Raw genomic sequence first — 27,513 nt, 5'->3', positions numbered from 1 at the left:
TATGATAAATATAAAAGAAACTGAGTTACTAGACAGATTGGTGTGCAGCATATTTCCTCAACCGTGGCTTTTAAATTGCCTTAAGAGCAGAATAAAGAAAGCTTGTATGAGAGTAACTCGTTCATTCATAATAAACTAAAGCAAAACTAAACATTTTTCAGCAATAAAACCTAAACTGAAACAAGCATACTGAAACAAGTGACTCCACCCTGTGATACAGCTCCACGGTGCAGCTTAAGACAAAATATAATTAATGAATATTCAGACCCGTAACCCTACACAGTGGGAATTCATGTGCAGGTAGAACAGGGACATGTTCAGGTGTGAGTTTTCGTAAAAAAATCAAGCCGGAAAAGACAGTCCCTGCACTTGTCGCTTACTTTACGTGCACAACTAAATAATTTTCCTGCAATATTAAATAAATGCTCATGTATGCATTATTGCATTCTTCACCCCAGTTTTAAAATTAAAGTGTTTATTTTCATAAAGAAAAAAAAATGTTTGAGAGCATGGATGTGAATGTTAAATGTTGCTGCAGTGCTTGATGACAGCAGATAAATATGGACTTACTGGATGTTTACACAGTTGATGGACAGCCGAACTTTTTGATTACGTTTAGGTTTTAGGTAGTCGCCATTTTGATTTCCAAACCTGACTATTTTTATGTATTTTTTTTCCCCATTTGGTCCTTTGGACTCCTGAATAATAATTTACACCGTGTCAACACAGCCCTCCCAGCAGCAGCAGAGCTAGCCGCTGAGTAACACGGCTGTGTAAATGACATTGCAGCCGGTGGAAAGGGTAGTATCGTTAAGCTAACAGCGCAGCCCTGAATAGGCTGCGATGGGCCTCCGAGTGACCTGACAACCAAAGTCGCCGAGTTGCAGTTCAGCTTCCAGATGTCCACAGATTAAACAATGGCTCAAAGGTAACGGTGGTATGTCTTTTTTGGGAGGTAAACATGTGTAGCCCAACGTAAAGCCTGTGCAAGCGATCAGAAGACGGTGACTTCAAGCTAGGTCTGAATCAGGAGCACGTCGTCCGACCACCTAGCTCACCAGCGGCGATAAATACTGACCTATATTAGCTTTAATCTGAATGTGGTTTGTCTCCAGTAAGAAATAATAATAATAATATTATTTTTTTTGGGGGGGGGGTTGTTAGCAACTCGACTGTGGCACTGCTTGCTTTGCTAGCGGGCTGCTTTACGATCTGCAGTCAAGGTACGGTAAGTGAAAGTGGTTAAGGGAGACAGTGATAAAGGAGATAAGTTAACGTGGAGTTAAATGCACGGATTCGCTATCTAACACGGCTCCACGCTGACTTGACTGTTACCCTGTTATAACTAAAATCCGCTAACAGCTCAGAGTAACCGTTTACAGCTGCTCTTAGGACGCCTTGGCAGGCCTGTCACGGTTATGCTGTTGTATTAAATTTTAAAATCCACAGATGGCAATGACGAATCTGTAAACCCAGATTCCCGAGACACCTGTTTATCCCCTGCGTGTTTGTTCAAGGGATGTGTGCACAAGGGTGGCGTACTCCGACACCGTTCAATGTTATGCAACTACTTTTAATGGTCTCTAGATATGTGTAACTTATTTCCAGCCATATTTTGTGCTGTAAAACGATACGCTACCCTCTTGTTTTCTCGCGTTGACGAGAGTTTGTTTGTAAACATGTGTTTGCATCTAAGAGATAATGGACTCATGATGGATGCTTCGTACAAAGTGTGGTCTGATTTGGTTTAGTTTGCGGGGTGGGGTGGCTTTAGGTGAATATTTAAAGCCTTAACAAAGCAAGCAACATTTCCTGCCTCTTACAATATTCAGCTGTCATCACCACCACACCTAGACTCAAGTTTGCTAGCTCCCAGAAACCTCCCATACTCAGGCATTTCTGTCACCGAAGGGTCAGTGTGTGCATCTTTCTTATCTCCAGTCATTCTTTGCTGATGCAAGTGCATGTGTGAGTCCCTTCCCTAAGCAAAGTGGTTAATGTTAATACACGAATGAGCAGCAGTAACTCAATTACAGATGCATTGCTTCCTGTTCTTTCCAGAGAGGAGTCCAAGCCTCTTAGCCTGAGTTCAGCCCTTCATCTAGCTCTGAAGAAGGCAGAGGCAATATTACTGTAAATGATTCTCCAACATTTGTTGTTCATTTTGCTGCTTCCCTTTTTTGGGTTGAAGGCAACTCTGCTGGGTTGGTGTGTCTGGTGTTTAGAATGAGTAAAGTGGGTGTGTTTCCACCTTCGCTATACTCAAATGAATATTGTCTCTGATGTACAGGTTGCACAGTGTCTGTGAGGCAAATGGCTCTTTAGCAAGATCCAACTGAGTATACTTCTCCTTGTCCAAATGTAAGCATTCATAAATAAATTAAACTAAATCAAAAATTAACTTTTGCGTGCATTCTACACCATCCTGTTGCTTATCTCCGCACCACATCCTCTTTTGCTCAACAGCAGAGTGTATGCTACGGTGACGTCAGTCATGTTTTGGAAGTTTGATTTACACACATCTTCTCATCTGGAGGCTTTACTGGACAAGGAGGATGTCACTCTCGCTGAGCTCATGGATGAGGAGGATGTGCTGCAGGAGTGCAAGGCCCAAAACAGGAGGTCTGTTTAATGTCTACTTTGGTGTAGCTGCAAATTATTACCACATTTCGCATAATCAATCACCTTTGCTGTAATGCTTACTAAATTAATAAGTTGTGCATCTTATGTCACCGTTGTGGTTTTGCAGGCTTCTTGTGCTCTTGTGCCAAGACCAGAGCATGCAGGAGCTGGTTCGACTGATTACTACAGAGCCTCCTACTGGTGTAGAGGAGACAAAGCGCTTCAAGTAGGTGCTGTTGTGTAGAATATTCTAATGTAGTTTATTATATTCAGGGTAAAAATATATTCCTGGTGCTGCACTACATTATATCTGTTACCAGCCACTTTGTAGATGAGCCTGGATTTTAAGAGGATTCAGATTTGCTTAAACAATGTTTTTAATCCGACTAAAAGAACAGAAATGATTCCCCTAAATTAGCAAAACTATTTAATTGCCCGGTTGCCAGCAAACCAATGAAAGTCCTGTCCAGATAATTTTATCTTGTTTTGTTTTTCTTTGAAGTGGAAAATATAGCAATAATTTTGTTCCTCCATCATTTTACTGCAATATATGTCCATGCCATTTACAACAGGTATCCAAATATAGCATGTGAGCTGCTGACAAGTGATGTGGGAGTGATCAATGATAAGCTGGGTAATGAGGAGCCACTCCTGGAAAGCCTGTATGCCTTCCTGGAGCAGCCATCCCCACTTAACCCCCTCCTGGCATCCTTCTTTAGCAAAACTATTGGGAACCTCATCACACGGAAGACTGAGCAGGTAACACACACGTACACCGCTACATCAAAAGGGCATGCTTAATAAAGATGACGGTTACATTTTTGTGATGTTGTTTTCAGTTAATAAGTCTGAGGCAAGTTAATGGAAAATACTCACAAAAAATGTACTTTCACCCAAAATTGTTTTAAAATTCTGTTTCTTTTGAGGTGCCAACATGCATGGTTTATTTTACCCTTTTAGTGTCCGAGTTGATGATTTTAGTGTAAGATTGCTTGTTTATGAAACAACACATAATCAAAACTGTCCCGTATCAGAAGGGAATTATTTTAGTGAACCATTATTGTCCAAAACAACTTAACTCAAAAATGAATGGCTGGACTGCAGCTTATATAGTCTTCCATTTAAGGCTAACATTCCTGCTTGTATTAAGCCAACTAAAACATAAAGAAAGCTTATTACCTCTACATTTCATTTGCTCTGAACTTTGTATATATTTGTGTGTGTGAATAGAAGCTCATTTGATTCTGATGTGGGGTTTCAGATTTTTTAGAGTAGCTTTTTAAGACTTTAAGTAAGGCAACTATCTCACCTATATCATGACCATAAGGGACAGTCACTGGGGCAGCTGTCACCGGGTGAAACAGAGTACAACCCGAACAGTTGCTCATGATGAATTGAATCATAATTGAACTGAATCTGAATCAGAATACTTGAAATTATGTGGTTATAGTTGCTCCAACGAAGTTAAACAAATATTGCACAGGGAAGATGGCGTAATAGAAGCATTTGTTATGTGTGTGTGTGTGTGTGTGTGTGTGTGTGTGTGTGTGTGTGTGTGTGTGTGTGTGTGTGTATAATGGTTTATCTGTCTTTGTACTACGGTGTCACCCACAGTGTTAGATTTTATTGCATTTCAAGTTGTATTGCTCAAATAGCAGTATATCGTTTGGGAAATAGTGTCACATTTATGCAGCGCGAGTCAGTCTTGAGAAATAATACCACTTGTTTGACAGCAAGCTCCTTATCCCATTCTTCAGTTTCCTGTTTTGTATAATCATTATTTTCTCTGCTTTCTGTACTGTTTAGGTGATTAGTTTCCTGCAGAAGAAGGATGGATTTCTTTCCTTGGTCCTGAAGCATATTGACACGTCAGCCATGATGGATGTGCTCCTACGCCTTATCAGCTGTGTGGAGCCACCGCCTCTACGACTGGAGACACTTACTGTACGAGACAAATAGACCCACATTCAGAATTTCACATAAATCTGATTTTTATTTATTTATTTATTTATTTTTTTTAATTATTATTATTTTTGTCTAGTTGTAAAGCAATATTTTTCTCAACAGTGGCTGAATGAACAAAAACTGGCCCAGAGACTCATAGAGCTCATTCACCCTGAGAGGGATGAAGAGGTAGTGGAGAATTTCATAATTTTTAAATTTAACAAATATTTTATTTTGGTCTTTAAAAGTGTGCCATTGCTTTTATTCACAACGAAACCATTCATAAGACTGAGTGTCCAGATGTGATTGTTGTTTGTTTGATTTTTGCCCAACACAGAGGCAGTCAAATGCATCGCAGACTTTGTGTGATATCATTCGTCTGAGCAGAGACCAGGCCAGCCAGCTCCAAGAGATTTCACAGCCTGACCCACTGCTGACTGTGCTTGAATCGTAAGTTGGAAAGACTCACATGCACGCAGGTTTATGCTCTCTAAACAGGATGCAGCGATACTAACGTACTCCGTTTTGTTTATACAGGCAGGAGTGCGTGGAGCAGTTATTGCAGAATATGTTCTCAGGAGAGAGAACTGAGAGCTGTATCGTCAACGGGATTCAGGTTCTTCTGACCTTACTGGAGATCAGGAGGCCTGTGTAAGTGAGAAACCTCGAACAATTTCTAACAGTGTGAAGCTATTCCAGCTAAGTTTCTCTTTACAAAGCTCTCTGACAAGCCTTCTCATTTAAAATTTGGGCATTTTAATCTCTTTTTAAACATTTGTTAAAGTTTATTTTATATCCCTATTTATTAAGCCTTCCCAACATCTATTTTGAGTTTTCTGTTTTTGTTCCTCTGTCTTTATGGCAGGGTGGATGGTGTAATGGATGCTCAGGGATTTGAGAGAAGCTACACTGTTAACAGCAGTATTTTGTTGGCCATCCAGCCACACTTGATACACTTCCACCAGCTACTTCTGGAGCCACCCAAGGTACATAAACAAGTCTTTCTATGATGAATGATAATGTAGCCGCTTGAGGGTATTTAAGATTGTTGTGTGAGCGTTTCCCTAGGTGAGAACGGGCTTTTAGGAAATCAGGTATCAATAAATTCAGTCTGTCCACATACATTCCATTTTGTATGGAAAATCAGGAATCCCCTGTGTATTTCATCAAGGTGTTAGTGCTCAGTTTCAAAAATGATGAAATTGCCCAGTATAAAAGTGCAAGCTCTTTTAGCTCAAGTCATGCTGCATGACGCAGGCTTTCTTTTGCTTGCTCCACCAGCCTCTTTCTTTATCAGGTATGTTTGAGTCTCTGCTGTTTACATGCCGTTGTTGTACAGTAGTCAGACCTGTATAACAAAACAAAAACCTCTAGATCGTGTTTCCCCAAATTCCTCTGCCTTTTATCCATGTAGCGAGAGCCTATGCTGACGACTTTGGGTGTGCTGGAGGAACCGCTGGGGAACACGCGTCTGCACGTAGCCAGACTAGTGGCTTCTCTGCTTTATACCAGCTCTGCTAGCCACGCAGTCGTAGCACAGGAACTCTGCAGACTCAATACACTGAACCTCCTTCTGGTGAGAAAATCTGCTGCACTTTTGACAATTTATTTATGTTGAGAAAACATTACGTGTTAAATACCCCTTTGAAAAATACAGGACCTGTTCTTCAAGTACACCTGGAACAACTTTCTGCATCTCCAAGTGGAGCTTTGTGTTGCTGCTATCGTCCGGCCCTGTGCCCACGAAATGAGACTTCAGCCTGGCTTGGTTACCCAGGAAAAAGTCAAGCCTCATCCAGATGCAGCACCAGAACAGGAGTTGAACGAGACCCCGACTTCTGAACTATCAGACAGATCTGAAAACTCTGCTCATAACCTAATGGTGACTCATGTGAGTGTCTCTGCTTGTATTTGTGAAGTAGAAGGGTTGATCTACAAGAATGGGCAATGTGGCATCTCTTTCGGAATAAATAAATAACTGATTGACTCAATGTTTTTGTTTCCCAAGTTGTTTCAGCACTGCCAACTCGTCCAAAGGATTCTAGAGGCTTGGGAAGGAAATGATAAAATTCAGTAAGTAACTTTGAGATCTTTACATGAATTTGTGGCAATTGGCGGTAATCTCTGGGTTTCTCCAAGTGTCATATCTATTTGTTCAGGTCAGATCGTGGTATGCGACGAGGCTACATGGGGCATCTGACCAGGATCGCCAACACAGTGGTGCACAATCTGGAGAAAGGCCCGGTTCACACCCAGATCAGTAGCCTCATTGCAGGTGTGTATGTGTTTGTGGACACATGGACTCATTTCTGTGTGGAAGAAAGCAGTAACTACCACGAATCACACCAAACTGGCTTATGGCTTTCATAATGCTGCTGTTGTGTGTTTGCATGTAGAGCTGCCAGAGGACTACAGAGGGCGCTGGGAAACCTTTGTAGATCAAACGCTGTCTGAGACCAACAGAAAGAACACCATAGACCTGGTAAATCCTAATTCATGCACATCTGTAGAATTAAGAACCTGTTTTTCATTACACACACATTCAGAGTTTTAAGCACTGCACAAGTGTTGATCTTTCCATGTTAAGGTTGGCACTGGCAACCCTCGTCCTTCCTCAGAGGATGATATGGAGAGCCCCTTCCCCAAAGAACTGACAATACAGCAGGTATGCGTACACACACACACATAAGCACATATTTAAAATATTTCTTGCTTCTCTTATGGGCTTTTGTGCTGTAATTATATTTGTTATGATCTGTTTTTAGGCCTTTTCAGACTACCAGATCCAGCAGATGACAGCTAACTTTGTGGATCAGTTTGGCTTTAATGATGAGGAGTTCACTGATCATGATGACAGCATTGGGTAAATTAGCTGACATTTTTCTCAAGTGATGGTTTATTCTTATTTCACTCGTGTGTGAGGAGGGTGTGAATCCTGGTTCTTTTTGCAGGGCAACTTTTGATCGGATTGCAGAGATTAATATCAATATTGATGCTGGCCATGACAGTGTAAGTTGATTTTAAAGGGGTTTTCTTTCTTTCCTTAGGCTGTAAATATTTTTGTTCATTCTTAACTATACATTGTTTTTTGTTTTTAGGCACTGAAGCTCAGAAAACAAACCTGACAGCTAATTATTTTGTTTGTTTTTTGTGCAGGCTAACACAGCTGTATTTGAGGCTTGTTCCAAAGAGAGGATTCAGCCCTTTGATGATGAGGAGGAGGACATCTGGGAGGAGAAGGAGATTAACTATGCAACACAAGCCAAGTCCCGGAACAGGTAACTACATGGCTTTAAATAAAGATGCTCTCAACATCTTTATTATTATCATTATTTTTGCTTCAAAATGATGGTTTTGTATTCCGTGCAAATTTCATATGTTTCAAGGTTTGGTGGGTCACAGTCCTCCCAAAGCCAAGCAACCAGTAAGACCTGTGACATGACAGAAACTTGTGAGAGCTCCAGCAGAGCAGCAGACTCAGACTCTGACGAGGGAGAAGACCCTAAATATGATCTGGACCCTTTTGCAAGTCCGGACCAGACCGAGGCAACAACGAGTGAGATATGATATATCGTGTAATCGTGTATAATTGTTTTGCCGTAGTTGTATTTTAGGTCTAAAGCAGGTTTTAAGTGTCACATGTCATGTATGTATGCTCTTGTTTGTTTGTTTTTTCAGGCACTGGATGGGTAGCAGACTTTGGAGAAGTGAATTCAAAGGCTCCTGCAGCAGGAGCGGGCTTCTCAGCCTGGGACGCTCCAGTGTCTCAGCCAGCTGCAACAGAGGCCGAGGAGAAGGGATGGGCCAAGTTCACAGACTTTCAGCCTTTTTGCTGGTGAGTTTGGGTGCATTATATGTAAGGAGAGTTCATTGTCTAAAAAGCATCTAATTAAAATTATAAGACTATATATCTCGTGATGATTAATATTTTATTTAAAGGAAATGCTCATTTGGCATAATTTTTTCTATGATAGAAAGACGTACTTTTCAGAGGAAACTCGAAGTAAAACTAAAAAAAAAGGTGCAAAAATGTCTAAAAACCATGAGTTTTTCTTTTTTAAAAACATTACAAAATTTCCTCCCTGCCCAGTGACACGTTTTTTGAAGTGGTAGTGCAAAGGAGAACATTTGTGTTCAAAACTAACGACAAACCATTTTAGTCACATGACCAGTATTGTTAGGATATGTTCACCAACACTGAACACTGTGCATAATTTTTCTATTTGAAACTATTGAGATCGGCTCTTAAAAAAAAAACAAAGATACGGACTTCTCCATATCTTTTCCATATCAAGGTTTTTTCCATACAGTGCACATTCTGTTGTAGGCTATTCCAATCACTATAAACAGCAAGTCCAAGGCAGAGCTTTGCTTTACAGATGTTATATCTTCTTGAGACTTTATTACTTTTCTCTGGATTTTTGATCTGGATTGGTGGATTCTTTAAGAGGTGAAGTAGACAAGGTATTCATTATCAAAGGTGATAGCTAATAAGCCTTTCAACACTGATGCATCTGTCATTAGTGGCAGGGTCACTGTTTACAGCATAGTGGGGCAGTACAGATTAATAACATTAAAACTTTTGTTAGATTAACATTAGGGCTGTGCAATATGACCAAAATCTCATATCCCAATATAAAACATCTATTGTCCCGATAATGATATAACTCACAAAAAATTTAATATTTTCTGTAAATTCTGTGAATCTCGTGTAGGTGAAGTGTCTCCAGCTGGGCGTCATGTACCTGGAGTCGAGTGCTTTAACCGATGCATGAAGCTATACATTTTTAGACATAAGTTGTAACGGCCGCCGTTTTCTTTGTGAGTATTTATTGCACGGCGTGCTGCAGGGAAAGCCTGTTCTAACATTTGAGTCAAAGGTTTATTTTTTAGCACCTGACGACTCTTTTTTTTTTTTTTTTTTTTTTTTTTGCTTCTCATCCGTCAATACTCTGCATACTTTTTCACGTGATTCAGTTTCTTTTGAAAATTCTCAACAGGATCTTGAGCTTTATTGTGAAAGGTTTATGTGGAAAATAAACAAGCGGACATGCGATGGCATTACCGTCGTTGTTGCTAAGGACAACCCATAAAAACAGGCGCTTGTCTGTCTGTAGTGTGGTTATATTAAATATAAGAGAAAGAGAGAACTTTAAGAAATTAATATAGCCACTACAGTGACCATCAAAACGATGAAAAAATATTGCCCTAAACAGTTTATTTTGCGACACCACGAAACAAATGATAGCGTAAAATTAAACGATAGACGTTTTTATATCGTCATCCGATATATATCGTTATATCGAACAGCCCTAATTAACATGTTAACTTGTGTTAGTTTAAATCATTGAAAGCTTGAGCTGTTGTGGGGAACACAAATCGTTTATGCGATTTGGCTTCCCTGTCATCCCTGTTGGACAACGTCTCCCACCCCATGCAGCAGACTGTGACAGCACTGAGCAGCTCCTTCAGTGGGAGACTGCGGCACCCACGGTGTGGGACGGAGAGATTTCGCAGGTCTTTCCTCCCCACTGCTGTCAGACTCCACAACAAAGACTTTAACTGAACAAACACACACATCCACACATGTGCAATAACACTAAGTGCAATAATCTTTTCTGGCATCGTTGTATTTTTACTCAGTTGTATATAGCATTCGTATTCTATTTTTATCTTATTGTATATTTTTATTCTATTTTATTCTACTGTATATAGTATATTATTTTATTCTATTCTGTACAGCTGTGTACTGTATTTATTCTTATTGTATTCTAATTTTTGCGTCATAACTTTTGCACTGTCCACTTCCTGCTGTGACAAAACAAATTTCCCACATGTGGGACTAATAAAGGTTATCTTATCTTATCTTATCTTATCTACTCTACATTCGCATGCAGTGCCATACTGTGTTCTTTGCTAGCTGTTGTGAACAAACTGAGTGCCTTTTCCTAGTCATTGATTTTGCATCTGATTTTACAAGTATCACAGGTAAACAAATACAACCTCCACATACAAAGGGTGTGTGTAGTTTATTAGATGCAGTGCATTTTCTCTCTGTTTTATTATTTGTGTGACTTATGTCCAGCAGCTCTGAAACAGGCCCGAGATGCAGCTCACCTGTGGACTCAGAGCTCAGTGGATCAGACATCCCCAAACCAAACCAAAACCGTAAGTAGCCTCAGAATGACTGACTGTGAATATTTTGTAACACTTCACTCAAACATAAAAAAACTACAGAAATGGTAAAAAGTCTCCACTGTATTTCTATTCAACTCCATATATCATGGTCCACAGGAAGGATATCTAAATGACAACGCCTCTAACATCTCTATCAGTCAGTTGGTTAACTTTATGGCAGGTAGGGCTGCTCGATTATGGCAAAAATGATAATCACGATTATTTTCACTGAAATTGAGATCGCGATTATTTGACGATATTTATTTAACCCTTTAAGACCTACCATAGAACCAAGTCCGCCAGAGCTTATATTATTTTTTTACATGTTGTAGTGCCATTTGTGGGAGCATTTCAAGTTGCTAAATAACTGTTATAGCCCATATTTTAATAATATGTATGCATTAAGTCCATAGTAACTACATTAATTGCAAAAAAGTGCAATAAACTACAAAAAAATTTATATCGTTTTTGTTTTGTTTTTTTACATATATTTCTACTTGGAGAAATTTAAGAGGTTTATCCCTCAAAACTTTAAATACAATAAAGTTGCAAAAAATAGTTTACAACAACAGGAAATTTATTTTGAGTGTCTTCATAGTTTTATTTTGGAGATACACCAATTTTTATATACTGCAGGAAAAACAAAAAAAACAATCCTATGATGCAAATTTGCAAAGAAAACAGCATGCGCATCAAAATAAACTATTTCCAGCAGTGCAAGCATCCCAGAAACTATTCAGAAAAGTCAAACATGACCAGTAGATGTTTTTAAGGCCTACAAGTAAAAAAACTACATTTCTGCGAAAATGACGTCACTTCCGGTTTCGGCCAGGAAATGGCGGACATGCGACAGTTCGCGCTGACGTCTGTTTCACTGTGGGAAGTGTTACGAACAGCTGATCGGATCGGCAAAGCGTGTTTCTGGAATATTATGTTTTTGTTCCTGCAAGCGCTTTTTATGCAATTTTTGCAAAGCTTTATGTGGAAGGAAACCGTGACCGAGGACAAGCTGATGGCATAAGATGTAAGTACAACTCCTCCGGTTTCATATGCAAAACAAATTATTGCGCTAGCTTACGTGGTTCAGGTTCTACAGGGATTTAAAAATAGTTACACAAAACGGAGCATGCTGCTCTGACCGGATTTAAAGGGTTAACAATGACTTTAAAAAATAATATAAAATAGTGTGCAACACCACTGAAGTTTTTTTTTTTTTTTTTTTTTTCCTCTCTTTTCAACCAACAGCAGTCACTCTCCTCTCCAAATAACTTCTGCTTAGCTTTCCGAGCTTTCCGAGCTTCCCTCGGGTCCTCTTAATCAGCGGTCTCCAACCTTTTTTGCGCCACAGACCGGTTTATGCCCGACAATATTTTCACGGACCGGCCTTTAAGGTGTCGCGGATAAATGAGGGAGGGGCTAATAATCGGCTCCGTCATTTTTAATGATCGTTGAAAGCCCAGATCGTAATCGTGATTAAAATTCGATTAATTGAGCAGCCCTAATGGCAGGTAAGCTTTTCAGATAACCATGCATCAATTTTACAAACTGTTTCTTTCCTGTTAATCTCAACAGCGTGTGTGTGGAGTGTTTGCGTGGCAAGGAAAGCACCACTAGTGGCATCAGACAGCTCCTCCTCCAGCAGCTCCGACAGCGATGAGGAAGAAAGAAAGACAGAATCCACATCCAGTGAGACGGTCACCACAGAGACCATCACCACAGGTGCTGGCAAGGAGACCATCCGGCTCACCGTTGACGCCAAAAATGAGAGGGCAGTCTTCAGCAGGTGCACATTCTCTCACACAAATAGGGAGATCCTGTTCTGTCTGGTCCAGTGTGCCAGGCTTTGATAAAGCCCTCCTTTCCCTTTGCTCTCCTGTACAATTTTGCTTCCCCTTCTCTGCTTTTTTTCTGATTATCCTCCTCCCCCTGTTTGTTCCCTCCTTTCTCATCTCCCCTTGACTCCAGAGTATTCAGACCTGCAGTCAGACGGTATGTTGTGCTTGAGGTCCTGTGCTCTGAAGTGTGGAATGCTTCCTGGAGTTGTGTTAAGGATTTAAGATGCGTTTTGCTTGTTGCCTTTAACAGGATGAGGAGTAATGATTCCTTATGGCATAATTCAGGCCAAGCCTAATTCATAAAAAAGAAAATCCACTAACTCCAACCTGGTGACTTGTAGAGTCTCTGTATTCTCTGTGATTCTCAAATATAACAGAAATTCACTGTGCATTTATGAAAGAAAAGATGGTTGACTATTTGTTACCTTACTTGTTTTATACAGTATAATGATGAGAGAAGAGTAGCATATTAGTGCTGATTGTAATGATGTGATATTTTGGTTTTATTTTTAATCATAACATTAGGGCTCGATATGATTTTTCATTCAGAGAACCCTCACCACTAACGGTCTGTTGGATAGCATGCTATGAATAAAGGTTGCCACCTATCCAATTTATCAACATCCTAACAAACCAGTACATTAGCAAATTACTAACAGTGCACCAACGAGCATGCTGGAGTTAAAGTCCAATCTGAACTCAGTGGACAGCGGGGACAGAGGCCACAGATCAGAGCAGATGGAGACAATTTAGCAAGCAGCAGAAAGGAGCATCTACAGTACTCAGTTCAGCTGTCACTTGTTTTCGTAGCTAAAGCTGTAATTCTTGTTTTGTTTTGTTTTGTTTTTTTTCAGCGACGTGCCAGTGGAAGGGCTCGCTAACGATAAAGAAAGTGGCAAAGGTGAAAAAGGAAAGCAACATGAGAACAGTTCCAGCCCAGTTACTGCTGATTCGGCTAACCAGGCAGCTGCTGTTACACAGTAAGTTTGCATTTGTGTGTTTTGTATAGAGATGAATAGAGGGATGAGATCACCAAACATTGCATCAGTGATTCATCCCTGTCAAAGCACCTCTTTATGTGAGAGCTCTTTGACGAGTCACCGCACAACCTACGCACATTTCTGACCTCAAGAACAGAGGTGTAACCTGTCATATCTAATTGGCTGCATTTCTTAGAAGCTTTAAGGAGTATTAAATCATGAATGTTTTATCTACGTCCAGGGCAGCCAAAAATAAACAATTTTACATCACTTACAGGACTGTTGTGGTGATTTACAATTCCAGAAATGGGAGATTTTTTGGCCTCTTTGTTGAATAATTTAGTTTCTGTCATACAACAACATACAGCATCATTGCATAGGCTGTAGATGGATACTCTGCTGTAGTTGAGCAGTTTTTCTGTCTTTAGTAAAAGTTACTGAACCCCAAATTACAGTTGGAACAAATGAAAGTTTATGAAGTATGTAAATGGTACAAATTTTTCTTTTTAAAGATCTATTCTTTAGAGACACGTGTCACATGTGACACAAGTGCAATATAGATTACATGCTGAAGGAATATGTTGTACACATGCAACCTGCTGAGCACTGAATAAATCCCAGTTGCAAAGTTATTACATGTATTCACCATGCGATGCAGAAAATATATAAATTAATTTAAATTTTTTAATTAAAGATTTGTAAAATATATAAGCACAAGTTAAATTATACTTGGTTCTAATCTTTTGTAATGACCCCTTTGCACAGCTGGAAAATCAATTAATAGAATACAGGTTAGTTAAGAATACGTATTCAACAAATCAAATTTATTTCACTTTGATCTCGCAAAAAAACTACAGGGAGGCCATAAGAGGATGTGTGGAACAATGTAAGAACTGTTTGTAAGGTTATATTTGTAAAGGTTTATAATGTTCAGCTGCCATGTTAGAAACAAACAGCAGCACATATTGTAGAGTCCAAGGAATGGTGCATTTGTGATGGTCATGAATTCACAAGATTAAGATTTTTCTGCAGCTTTACAATTGAATTTTCTTTGCAGCCACAGTGCATATTATAGTCCATTTTCCTACTCTCTTGTCAGTTTTTAAAAAAATATTTTTTATTAGATCATCTCTCCTTCCTTTAGGTGAAAATATGGGCTAGTGAACAAATAGACTGTACATAAAAGATGTACACACCCATCATGATATTACCTGTTGGTTTTGGATCTAAAGCCTTGGTGTTGTGCTAAGGTAATGATAACAAGCTGGATTTCCAAACTTGAATGGGCCAGTGTCGTTTGACATGCATAGCAACAGTAGCCACAAGGAAACCAACTCGTCTGAATTCTCTCTTTTTTTTTCTTTCTTTTTTTTAACTGACAGAGAGATGCAGTCCCCCGCTAATGGACCGGCCTAACGAAGTGGTGCAGGAACACACTTCATACCTGATCATTCAACACACAGCCACGCCACCTTTGCTTCCTGTTAGCAGTCCATCAATACCCTCGTTTGTGTCTAAAAGACGTGTAAGTGAATGGAAGATCCTTAGTGCAGAGCTCGAGCAGTATTTATAATGGATACCAGAAATCAACACATGGGTACTAGTGATGTCTCTAATGCGCCTTCATGACATCATTATAAATGAACCGCTTCAAAAAGAATTGTGTGTTTTATGAAAAACATTTCATTGTGCCAGGCACACCAAAGGCAAACTGTGTTACATACGAACTTTTTCAAGATGAATTTCTTTCCCGTTAAACTTGGAAATGTAAACACCTTTATCTGTCGGGATCTACTGATGTGCCAGCTGCACTTTTAATGTTAAGAAAACACCCTATTCTGAAATTTGACATTTTATTAAATTAAGCACCGGGATTTCAGATTATTTGGGTCTGTCTGCTCTCCAGGTATAAATATGGTCCAGTGGATTTTTTTCTGTTTTCTAGGAGAGCATTTGACTGTTTACACTTTAGTAACAAAAAGCATTCAAATAATCAGCCAAGATTACAGACGCCAAGATGCTTGCAAAGCGCTAGCTAGCTGCCATTTTGTGTACAACATTTCAGTCTTCGTGCCGGGCAGACAGGTCATTATAGCAAATATGCGACTTATCTGATCATTTCTGAGTCAAGTAAGTTTTTATCTCCTTTGATCACATGACGCGCAAGTGCTCTCTATTTGTTAGTTTGGAGCATTGGATTTGGGGGCCTCGCGTGTGTCACTTCCTCCTCCTGAAAGATTCAAGTAGTTTAGGGGTACGTGTGTGCGCGCGTGTGTGTACTGTTGTGTCCATGTGTATAGACGTGTGTGCCGGCGTGTGTGTTTGAGCTCTGTCTGAGGTACAGAGTACGTTTCTCAGGTCAAAGGAGAGGTATGCAGATAGAAAGAAAGCACACCTGTGTAACACACACGCAGACACACAGTGCCATACACACACAAGTGTACACAACCATATCTAGATGCAAAAAAAAAGGAAAAAAATGGCAGCCCACGTATAAGTTCATACCACCCTCAGAGCTGTTTAAATGTAATATTGTGAAATTTGAACCTGTATTAGGTTGTGGCTCTTCTTGGTAATCTGTAAACGTAATATAAATGTAAACAGTATATATATAAACATCATATCTATTTTTGGAATAAATCCAGTGTACGGCAAGGCGGTTGTTTTGCAGGTTGCGATGTGTGTATCGTATGTGTGTCGTACTGTCGAAATGAGGCAATAATGATGTCTGTGTTTCGGTTAATAGGCCAGCATCAGTTCATGTTTCTTTGCTACATGCTTCCTACATGGCAGTTTAGGAGTGTGCATGCTGTGAATACGAGTTGGTCGTCTACGGTACGTCTTCCATTTTGTTTATTTTGAGGATGATTCTTGTTAATGACAACTTGGGTCTTTTTTTTTTTTCTTTATTTCCACCCTGTATCAATTTTAAACCCATTTTGCATAATTTAAATAGTCAAATTCAGGGGGAAAATTATGATAAACAATAAAATAGTCCATGTACTGCTTTTTGATCATATCGTTTGTGTACGCATGTGTTTCCACTGTAACAACGGTGATTAATTTAAACTGGATCTGAACAAATGTGTTTGTTAGAGCAATAATAAATCAACAGAAGCACATTAGGCACAGGTTTTTATAATCGGTAAATTAATGTTGCCTAATTTAGCTGCTCCATTTCCTGCTTTAACTTCATTTTGGATTTTCAAAAGACCGGTCAGACCAAAACACTTAAATTTACTTGGCAGATTAGAGGTGCCCAGTGGAGTTTACTTACAAAGGAAATATTGTGACCTCAGGTGTCATTCACCAAAACCCATTGTTCTCTAAGAAACGTCTGGAGTGCATTTCCTTTTGCAATGCTAATTCATTGGTAGATATTTCAAATCCAGCATTGTTTACGTTCTTGCTTACTTGGTAGCAGTCTTGTTCTTCCTGTCGATCAGTGTAGTGTCTGCAGCCACTTGCAGGAATGTGTAACATTACTCACATTCTTGCACAAGTGGAGCAATGGCAAGACGCAGAAAAAGGTGCGATAGAACTGCTAGAGGCCGAGAATTCCGGGGGGGGGGGGAACTTGAGTCGGTAATGAAAGTCAACATTAGTTGCAGCAACACCATCAGTGCTCACTGAGGTGGCACGCCATTAAGTTAGCTGTCTGATCTTTCCTGCTTCATCAAATCTATGCTTGTTATAAACAGTTAACCGGTTTAATCCAGTCTGGTCATAATCAGATTACATTAAACAACACAATACGTAAGAAAACGTGACCCAAGTTGTACTGAATTATCCTTTAAAATCTGTGTGTGCCAGACAGTCATCCTTTACGTCATCTTTCTCCTCGTCTCTCTCTTTCTCAGGGTAGGAGTCGAATTAAATTGCATTTACCTATGGAACGATTCTCTGAGATTGTTGTATTTATTTTAAAAGCACTTTTTCAAGAAGCACTTTTTGGTTTTTGGTTTTTTAATTTGGTGGCGCTAAGCGCCCCTACGTAATTCCCTCCCTCAGAGCGATGGGAATGTTTGACTTGACGAGTGAATCACGTAGACACTTTAGAATATCTTTTTGTTGTTGTTTTTTCTTCAATGCTTTCTGCCAAAGTGTGTCTTCCCACCAGTGTACAACTGGGTTTCATATCTGTGAAGTAGCCTCTTTTCTTGCAGTGGTCTTAGAGGTGTAGATTTATCTGAAGCAGCCTTTGTTTGATCCATTGCTCATGTTTTTTTTTTTTTTCTTTGTGAATCATGTGATGGAGTTATTAGCTGGAGAAGAGAATGCCACAAGTCAAAGAAAGACTTTGAAGATTCGTCTTAGATCACAGCTCTTTCTTCCTCCTCTGCTTTCATCTGTTCACCGCTTTGAGCCGTTTGAAGTGAAACTGCACAGAGCTAGCACCGCTTCGTTGTCAGGGTTAAAAGAGGAAAAATAGGGCTGCGTTTGTCAGGGTTGTTCACATGGTCAGAATATGGCATCCCACCCGTCACTAAGCCTAAGCAGTGCTTCTGGCCTATACCATTTGTGTGTATGTGTATTTAATGCATGTTTGTGTGCCCCCTTCAGTTTGAGTGTTTTAGCTACGGGTATGTTGTCACATTATGCATAATGGTACGTTGCATTCATCTCTAAGTGCCATTAAGTTTGCACATTAGCCTCGTTCACCTCTTTTTGGGCATTCGCTGTATTGCACAGTGTGTGCCCCGAACTTTATTGAGAAACAATGGGTGTGAAGTTGTTACTTACCAATTACTTATTATTTACACTGAGACCATTTCAAAGTTTTTTCTCACATTATAGCTTATTATTATATTAGGGCATGTGTGTGCAGATGTGTGGGGGAGTGGTGGGAAAAACAGCCGTGTGGTTAAATGCCTTTTTTTGTAAAGCGGACTGATGCTGGTGTCTTTGTTTTTGGGTTCTTTTTTTCATTTAGAGTAATGTGTCTGTTACCTGTTGTCAATTTAGCTTGTACATTCAGATATGAACCTAATAAATATGTCAAAGATAAATACGCCTCTGTTTGTGTGACGCTTACTGTAAAACACACACACACCACACAGTACACAGAGAGAGAAAGAGTCAACAGGACATGGTCTTTGGAATATGTTTACCTTAAGGGAAGTTGAACAGGTGGATTATGTTGGGTCCCCGTCTCCCACACATACAATCAGTGCTACACCCTCACAGCGTCTCCTCTGCTGCAAACATAAACCTGCCTGTCAGTTAGATGTCAGTGTGCTGCAGGCATCAAGTAAAGTTGGTTCACATAACAGCTGAGAAGGACCTGAAGAGCCTTCATTTGTGCTCATTCGCTTCACTTACATTTCAGTTTTTCAGCCTGTGGTCCTCTCTATATGTAGCTACCGTTTTACCCGTGGGTGTATGGCTTCTTTCCTGAGCTTAGATGTTTGTCATACTAATCCTGGAGCACAGATACTGTTAAGTCTTAAGAGGTAAGACTCTTTTCTACCATTCTCCCTGCCTTCTTCCCTTCTTACTTACTTTTGCACCAGGGAAAAAAAAACAAACACCTTTTAAGGTTTTGATCCACACCTGCCTGCTCTCTCTGCGCAGAGTGCATGAAGGAGAGTCTGTTTGCAGTGGGTGGAAAAGGGAAGAAGGCGGAGTTGTGTTTTTGTACTTTTAATGGGTTGTGGAGAAACCTGCCTGTCTGCTTGGAGCTGGGAGAGGAGGAGCCTGTGGGGTGTGGGACTTCAGACAAAGGAGACATAAACACACTGACACTGGATCACTGGAGCAAAAAAAGAGTAGGAGACGACTAAGGGAGACGATTCCCAACTCTTGGACTACTTTTTCGCTATACTTTGGAGAAAACAAACTTTATGTAGAGGAGATTTTTGAGGGGGGGGTGTGATACCTTGGATCGGTTTGTGAGCTGAGACATGTTTGTGTTGGAGCAGTGGTGGCCATATGTTGCCCAGACTGTGTAGAAGTGTGTGTGTTTGGGATGGAAAAGTGGAGCTGGCACGATCAACATTTCTGCTCTTAGCTTCACGCCATGGGGGGGTGCCATAGTTACCCCTCGGCTAAAGAAGCAGACGGGAAGACCCTTCAGCCCTCTGACATCAGCAGTGACAAATTGTAAGTTATATCTCTTTTTCTCCTTGTTTTTTTTTTTTTTTATTGCATTTCTTTGTTTGTCCTGTCAATCTTTTACTACTTCTGTATTTTTGATAGAACAAACACTCATGTTAAAAAGAGGACAATACTTATATCTGTTAATGGTGTGTAAGAAATGTGACTAGAAAGCTGGTTGCACATGGTTTACTCAGGAATGTTCTCCAGATAAGACTGTGTGCGTGTGCGTGTGTGTGCGCGTGTGTGTGTGCGTGTGCGTGTGTGTTACATATTTGCCTGATGCCATCAGTGACGGTGGATTCCTCTAACAGCGGGAACACATTATGAGCAGCAGTTAAAACTAATATGAGGAAAGGCACTGGGAAAATGTGTTTTATCTGAGTTACTAGGCAAATGTTTTGCTCCAGGTTGAATCTTTTACAGCCAGCTCGCTGTAGCGAAGAGAAACCCGCTCATGGACAAAGTAAAAGTGGACAGATGGCCGAGTGCAGGAGAGCAGGGTCACAGAGGAGAGTGTTTACACAAAAAACACAACATGACAACTAGCTTTGGGTTCTTTGTTTTTGTGTGCTGACAACCTGTAGCCAAGAGAGGAGGTGACTGAGTTAATGTCAGTGAGCTGTAACAGAGCAGGATGTGAGCAGCTGATGTTCCTGTGGACATTAGGAAAGTTTGTCATGGCTTGGCAAAGCTTTGCTCTACTGTACCTTTGCACAGCTAATGTTTACATTGATTTCTGACACTCTTCCTCCCTTTCTGACTGCTCTGACCTTTCACGTTTGACAAAAGACCTCCTGTTTAAACCTTTACACAAATGATCCCTGGCAGCCACTCTCTCTCACACACACTAACACATTTATACAGGGGGGAGTGAAACCCCATGGAGAGTACTGTGTTTTCCTTATCACAGCAGGCAAGGTCATACTAAGTAAACCCTCAGCTGTTGCGTGTGTGTGTGTGTGTGTGTGTGTGTGTGTGTGTGTGTGTGTGTGTGTGTGTGTGTGTGTGTGTGTGTGTGTGTGTGTGTGTGTGTGTGTGTGTGTGTGTGTAAGAAAGCTGAGCGTGACAGCTGCCTGATCCACTACACTTTTAATATTGCAAAGTCTTGACTAAAAGTCTGAGTTAGCCTGCTCTGATCAGGAGCAACTATCCTGCATCCCTGCTTTGAATAAAGTCAAATTCTGCTGCCAGGTTTGACTCTCCATCACACTGTAAACATCATACATTCCCAGTATTCTCTATCTATATTGTCACACCTTCCTGATTAATAAGCCCTGTCTGTAGCTTATCAGTAGGTGCAGTATATAAACCGATGTAGGAAAAAGAGATGTTTTCCCAAAGAGGGTTGGCCTCAGCACTCGGCTCTACATTATCCTGCACAATCTTGCTCAGTTATTTGCTTTCCAGCATTGACCGCTGCAGCAGTCTGCTTCATTAACAGTAATTACGCTGGATCTGAATTGACTGCCTTCATTACATTAACTGCTGCTGTATTGGATGTTTAGGTCTGCAGTCACAGCAGTGCTCGTATGTTTCAATGTGTGTGTGTCAGCCAACACAGAGCAAGATAGATGAAAGAACTTAAAACATCATATCTACTGAGTGCAGCAGCAGTCATTAATCCACTGACCCGTTGGTCGTTAGACACAGCGATATTTTTCGGTCTCCCACTCTTTCTCTTTCTGTGTCGGCTTCATTAACTCTGAACTGTCTTCTCAAGGGGGATTAATAACAATAACCAGGAAGCGCGTCCATATCTGCAGCAGCAGTATGTGTGTCAGCGGATCACACATGCAGACATGTATGCCCTCATAGCTCTGCCGCCTGGCGTCGACAAGGCAGAGTGGCTTGCCAGCAACAGTAAGTAGTAACAGATTTGTGTTTGGACTCATTTCTCTGTAGCTCTTTAACTCCCAACACTTTTCTTCTTTCTGCAAAAACAAAGAAGAAGAGAGAACAGCAACGTGCGCAAGATATAATGTTGCTGTGCTTATTTATTTTCTTTCCAGCTGTGGCATTTTTCAAGCATATAAACCTGTTCTCCAGTGCCCTATCAGAGTTCTGCACTCCCAGCACATGCCCAACTGCCTGTGGACCAGGCAACGCGTAAGTTACTCAGTATTATACTGCAAATTGTGGCACCGTATGCAGATACAAAAGCTGTTCTTGATGTATAATATAATATTATATTCATATTATATATGGGTAACCTTGCACACTATATCTGTTGCAGTCATTGGGGTAAAGTGCAAGCAATCAGCATGTGCTGAAGTAAAATGTCCAAGCTCCTAAATTATGTTTATGTGAATTGTTTTAAAAGTTCGTTTTTCCCTTTTTCCCAACACTACTGCCAGCAAACGGCCTTTTTGCTAACAGCATTAGGAGAGCTTGCATGAGGTTGACCTAAATGTACTATAATCAGTCTTTAAGCTGAGCTCTGAGCAGCTTCTCAGTCTTTATCAGCCCAGGAGTGCCATCACAATATTTACCCTTTAAAAAACATCAAGTACGGATTCTGTTGTTTCCATGTTGTGTAAACTTTTAGTACGCTTTCGTCCTCAGGGTTTATGTTTGGACTGATGACCATGGCAGGAAGCTTAAGTGCTCTGCTCCACTTTACTTTGACTACGCCATGTCATACATTCAGGACCTACTGACTGATGAAGACGTGTTCCCTACAAAAGCAGGTAGAGTGCATTTACATCGTGTGTTACCTAATTGCACGGCACGTTTCAGTTTCAGTTTTAGTTTTAAACTGTCATCTCTTCCTTGTTTCTCCAGGTGCAAAATTTCCGACAGGCTTCGTGTTTATGGTCCAGAAGGTGTTTCTGTTGTTGTTCAGGACAATGGCTCACATTTATTGGTCTCACTACACACAGGCCCAGCAGGTGGGTCTGCACCCGCACCTCAACACGCTTTTCATGCACCTGACGCTCTTCTGCCGGCACCATGAGCTGCTGGATCCAGAAGACACTGAGCCACTGCAGGACCTCATCACAGCTTTGGGACGACAAGGGTGAACTTAAAGGGCAGCCGCAGATATTGTACAATCACATCATTGCACGCTTATTTATTTCTTAAAGCTGATTGTCTCTCACCACTCTGGGCCAAATTTAAACGTATTCCCCAGTATAGATTTTTAAAGAAAGCTCTATAAGGAGAGCAATGCAAAGAAACAATGCTCCTGTTCTGTAGAATTGGACTGAAGTGTATGACTATTGCATGCTTTGTTTTGTTGTTGTTGGGTTTTTTTTTTGCTTTTTTAACATAATGGTGCACTATTTTACTTTGATAAGGTCAAGATCTTCAAGGTCACTTAACCAAACAAACCCAGTTTGTGCCATTTTTGTATTTTGTGCACCGTGCAAAAATGCTGCATCTGCATCTTCATGTATTTTAGAGTACTTTGTAATAAATATTTGTGAGCCATTATCTGTACAGTGGAACTGAAAAGCATGCATACTTTATTTTGGAGAAATTAGTGAATGCAAAAAAGTGGGAAGAATTGGTTAAAGACAGGGAGGGACTTTGTGTTTGATCCTGAAGTGGGTGCTGGTGCTGTTTTATTTAGCATATTTTCAGGTCTTTGGTTTATAATCAGCGCCACCTGCTGCTAGTAAAGGAATCCAGCACGTATCACATTTTCCCTGCACCATCTGTAAATATTTGTTTACATACTGGATTTATGATTAAACTGACTTATGAGAGTTAAATGGTGGTTTTTCTGTTTTAATGTAAGGGTGTTGACAAAACATCTGGCTGCACTGGTTCTCTCATTTCAGATGTGAACGCCGTTTGAGGCCCACAAAGCCAAGGGATCACATACTGTAAACATTGAATTGTATGAATATTTTTGTTTCTTTTCAGAGTCGTCTTTTTTCTTTTTAGTGCTGCAAAACAAATAGAAAATGTGCCTCTTCAACATACAAACTCTACTGTACATTCTTCTTGGTTAACAGCGTTGTTTCTGGGAAGTGTCAGGCCACTCGAGCCACACTGCATTAAATGAGCCTAACGGGCCCTGTGCCATATGCAGTCTTGATCAAAAGTTTACGTTTAAAAATAGCGAAAAATTCATATTTTGCATATTTGTATCTTAACATGGTTCCAGGTAGAGTTTCAACATGCAACAAGAAGAAATAGGAGTGAGACAAAACAATTTTTTAAGCATGCAATTTATTGAAAACAAAGCTTAAACTGAATCAAGCTGTTTGATTTCTGATTTTGGGGGAGCTTACAGGTTTTTTTTAAGATGTGGTCTTAAACTTTTGATCAGCCATAAAAGTTCTAAACATTAACTCAGTAATGAGTAGCTCCACCGTTATTGTTGATCACTTCAAAAAATTGTTGCGGCATGCTTGATGCAAGCGTTTCCATGAGGTAAGTGGGAACATTTCTCCAAGTGGTGAAGAGAGCCGCAAGAAGGGCATCTACTGTCTGGAACTGTTGCCCATTTTTGTAAACTTCCCTAGCCATCCATCCATCCCCAAAGGTTCACAGGGAACATGCAGGATGGTCCAAAAGAGTGCTGTTATTGTCCTGGAAGAAGTCCCTTGTCCTGCGGGCATTGTGTACTGTAGCGTTGTCCTGTTGAAAAACCTAGTTGTTACCACACAGACCATGGCCCTGTCATGAGGGATGCTTTCTGCAACATCTGGACAAACCCAGCGCCCGTTTGATGCCCCTGCACCACCTGAAGCTCCTACTATTACTAATTATCCTTACGTATAATTAGTAATTTAAAAATGATGTGCTTACCCCTGATGGCATATATGTCAGCTATGCTTCCATTAAACAATAAGCTCTCACCTCACTGCCCCCCCTCTTCTATTTATTAACACTATTTATTTACATATTTCTATTTTTACCCGATTGTATATTTGTACATTTTATATATTTTTTTCTCTAAATACTGTTCATATGTATATAGTGCTGCAGAAACTCTGCACCCCCCACCACGTTTGCACCGAGTAGGAGATGCTCTGTATGTCTGTATAGTGACAATAAAGGTATTCTATTCTATTCTGTAGCTTCCAGGTCATATGAAAATCTGTTTTCATCTCTTTTTCTCGCATCTCATGCCCCAGATACAGACATAATCAGGATATATTATTGCTTGGCTATTTTTATTTAAAACATTTTTCCTTTGCCCAATATAAGCATGTAGTCCTATATTTCTCCACAAAGAGGCAGCAAAAACCCCTACATTTTACCGACAGACTTAAAAATACAAAGAAATTTGAAAAATGATTAACCTAAAAGAAATGTATTTATTCATTTCATAACTTCATTACTGAACAACACTGTTGCAAAAAATGATTGATCTCTCATTTCAACTGCAAATTCTGTTCAACTTAAAATGAAAACATGCCTCTTTCATTATACAGGGTGGGCCATTTATATGGATACACCGTAATAACATGGGAATGGTTGGTAATATTAAAGTCCTGTTTGTGGAACATTAGTATATGTGAGGGGACAAACTCCTCAAGATGGGTGGTGACTATGGTGGCCATTTAGAAGTTGGCCATCTTGGATACAACCTTTGTTTTTTCAATAGGAAGAGGGCCATGTGACACATCAAACTTATTGGTAATGTCACAAGAAAAACAATGGTGTGCTCGGTTTCAACGTAACTTTATTCTTTCATGAGTCATTTACCAACATATTACTACAGCACATCTTGTGGTCACACCCACCCTTAAAAATAAACGTTTATTCAGCACATAAGCAAGCCTTATATGGAGTGCTGCAGATGCATTAAAATACTTACGACTGACTTACTTGGGACGTAAACTGAGGAGGAGAGACAGGCCCTTTGGCCTACATACTTCAGACACCCTTAGTACTCGTGTTTCAGACCAAATAAAGGGTTTTTGTCTTTGTTTTTAAATCTTTATCTTGTTTGATTGTAGTGATATATATATGACATTTAGACACATAAAAACTTGCAAATGTAGACACAAAAGCCTTGGTGGAAGTTCCTTCCGTGATTTTTACTGTGATGAACCTACTGTGTGCCATAGTTTTGTGGTAATCATTCCACAGTGAAAAGAGAGCTCAACAGAAAATGGAAGTTCTGTATTGCAAGTGTGTATGCGATGTGAATTCTGATTGATTTGAGTTGGATTACAGCTCATAACTGCAGCCAGATGGCTGATTTCCACTCAGATTTCAACCTGAGGTGTTCAGCAGACACAAAAGACTGAAACTGAAACCCTTCAGAGAGGAGGCAGGATAAGTCTGGATACATGCACACACTCCCTCACACACGCATACACACAAAGGTTTGTTCTTTGGGTAGATAGGAGATGTGTTAATGCACATGTGGGACTGAGGTAAGGCTCACCGTATTGGAAACTGAGCTTACAAGGTAATACTGCAAACTGCTGAGTCACAGACAAGCACAGCCATGGCGCTTTAATTAAGACCTGAAGCCACCTCCACATACAGAGCATTCTTTTAATCAGGTTCAGACTCTGAGCTGCTCATCTGTGTCCTCCTTCACAGTAAAGAAGAGTTGTTCTTTTACAAGAAAACTGAAGGGAACAGTATCTGACAGCCTCTGGCCAACACAGAGACTGATTCTCTCTAGTTTTCCTTACTTTTTTGAACTTTCATAATCAGGGGATAACATAACAGTAGCCAATCTGTCTTACATGATGTTAATTTGAACATAAAAACATTGGGTTTGCATGCGTTTAACTGGCTCGTGCATCATGTCACAGCTGTTCAGATTAACTCCATGCGAGAGTTCTGACCCCCATGTGGGAAACATGTGGGTACAATTTGCACAATGTCATCTCTTTACAGGTCAAAAATATGAGCAGCCATAAAGCCAGGCACTGGGGTGCAATATGAGTTCATATACTGCTGTTGTACTCAGGTTTCTTCAACAAAACACATCTTTAATGGAGATGGTGGAGGTGTCATTTTTCAGGCAATGTTTTTTTTTCTCCTTAGATTGGACCATATTCGGCTGTAAAGACAAATGTCAGTTTTTGTTGATAACTTTATAAATGTCACAATAACCTGCTCTACACTGCAGGGAGAGTGATTTAAATTGGCATGTTGGGATAAAAACACTCACTAACCACTTTATTAGGTATGTCTTGCTAGTATCTGTTTAGACCCCCTTTTGCTTTTAGACCTACCTTTGTTCTTCGTGGCACAAGATTCAAGAAGGTGCTGGAAACATTCCTCTGAGATTTTGGTCCATATTAACACGACAGCATCACACAGTTGCTGCAGACTTGTTGGCTGAGACTCTCCTATTCGACCACAGGTCAAAGGTGCTCTATTAGATTGCAATCTGGTGACTTTGAAGGTCATCTGAGTACAGTCAACTTATTGTCATGTTCAAGAAACCAGTTTGAGATGATGTGAGATTTGTGGCATGGCACGCTATCCTGATGGAAACAGCCAGAAGATGGGTTCCCTCTGGACACGAAGGGATAAACATAATCCGCAGCAATACACAGGCAGGCTGTGGGGTTTAAATCATCTTCAGTTGGTGCTAAGAGACCCAAAGTGTACCATTACCATTATGCCATATTCTAATACTACAATCCAAATATTGCAGCAGAAATCAGGTTGCATTTGAAGTATAGTCTCAGATTTCTGTTCTTATTTGACAGAAGTAAGTTGCATCCAGTAGTCTTCTGCTGCTGCAGGCAGTCAGCTTCAAGGTTCAACATGACATATTTTTCTGCAAACTTTGGTAGAAATGAGTGGTTGTTTGAATTACAGCTCAAGCCAGTCTGGCCATTCTCCTCTGACCTCTCCCAGCAGTGAGGCATCTTCACCCAGAGAACTGGGCTCACTGGAGATTTTTTGCTTTTTTGAACCATGCTCTA

General features: G+C 40.3%; 1 protein-coding gene across 5 annotated transcripts; it reads left to right on the top strand.

Annotated features, from left to right (window-relative positions):
* Nucleotides 1-548: 548 nt before the first annotated feature.
* Nucleotides 549-23,370, top strand: ppp6r2b (protein phosphatase 6, regulatory subunit 2b). 5 transcript variants are annotated; one of them, XM_026176073.1, is made up of 29 exons: nt 549-928; nt 2,291-2,361; nt 2,467-2,622; nt 2,750-2,848; nt 3,195-3,381; nt 4,429-4,566; nt 4,690-4,755; nt 4,904-5,016; nt 5,104-5,217; nt 5,432-5,552; nt 5,981-6,142; nt 6,224-6,457; nt 6,575-6,639; nt 6,726-6,841; nt 6,963-7,048; nt 7,154-7,231; nt 7,332-7,429; nt 7,518-7,575; nt 7,723-7,844; nt 7,953-8,122; nt 8,245-8,401; nt 10,655-10,734; nt 12,316-12,526; nt 12,709-12,732; nt 13,433-13,558; nt 21,378-21,517; nt 21,667-21,763; nt 22,220-22,344; nt 22,439-23,370. In XM_026176073.1, exons 3-29 carry the CDS (start codon nt 2,495-2,497, stop codon nt 22,675-22,677), a joined length of 3,354 nt encoding a protein of 1,117 aa, XP_026031858.1. In that variant the 5' UTR covers nt 549-928; nt 2,291-2,361; nt 2,467-2,494; the 3' UTR covers nt 22,678-23,370. The 5 variants fall into 5 exon arrangements, with proteins under 5 accessions (XP_026031858.1, XP_026031853.1, XP_026031855.1 ...); XM_026176068.1 differs by lacking the exons at nt 21,378-21,517; nt 21,667-21,763; nt 22,220-22,344; nt 22,439-23,370 and adding an exon at nt 14,941-18,567 and having other exon boundaries at nt 550-928; nt 10,652-10,734; XM_026176070.1 differs by lacking the exons at nt 21,378-21,517; nt 21,667-21,763; nt 22,220-22,344; nt 22,439-23,370 and adding an exon at nt 14,941-18,567 and having other exon boundaries at nt 551-928.
* The last annotated feature ends 4,143 nt before the right edge of the window (nt 23,371-27,513 follow it).

Source organism: Astatotilapia calliptera, chromosome 7 (assembly GCF_900246225.1).
Source record: "Astatotilapia calliptera chromosome 7, fAstCal1.2, whole genome shotgun sequence".
NCBI classification, from domain to species: Eukaryota; Metazoa; Chordata; class Actinopteri; order Cichliformes; family Cichlidae; genus Astatotilapia; species Astatotilapia calliptera.
The sequence above is the reverse complement of the archived record's forward strand: the minus strand, read 5'-3'. Positions and strand labels throughout refer to the sequence as shown.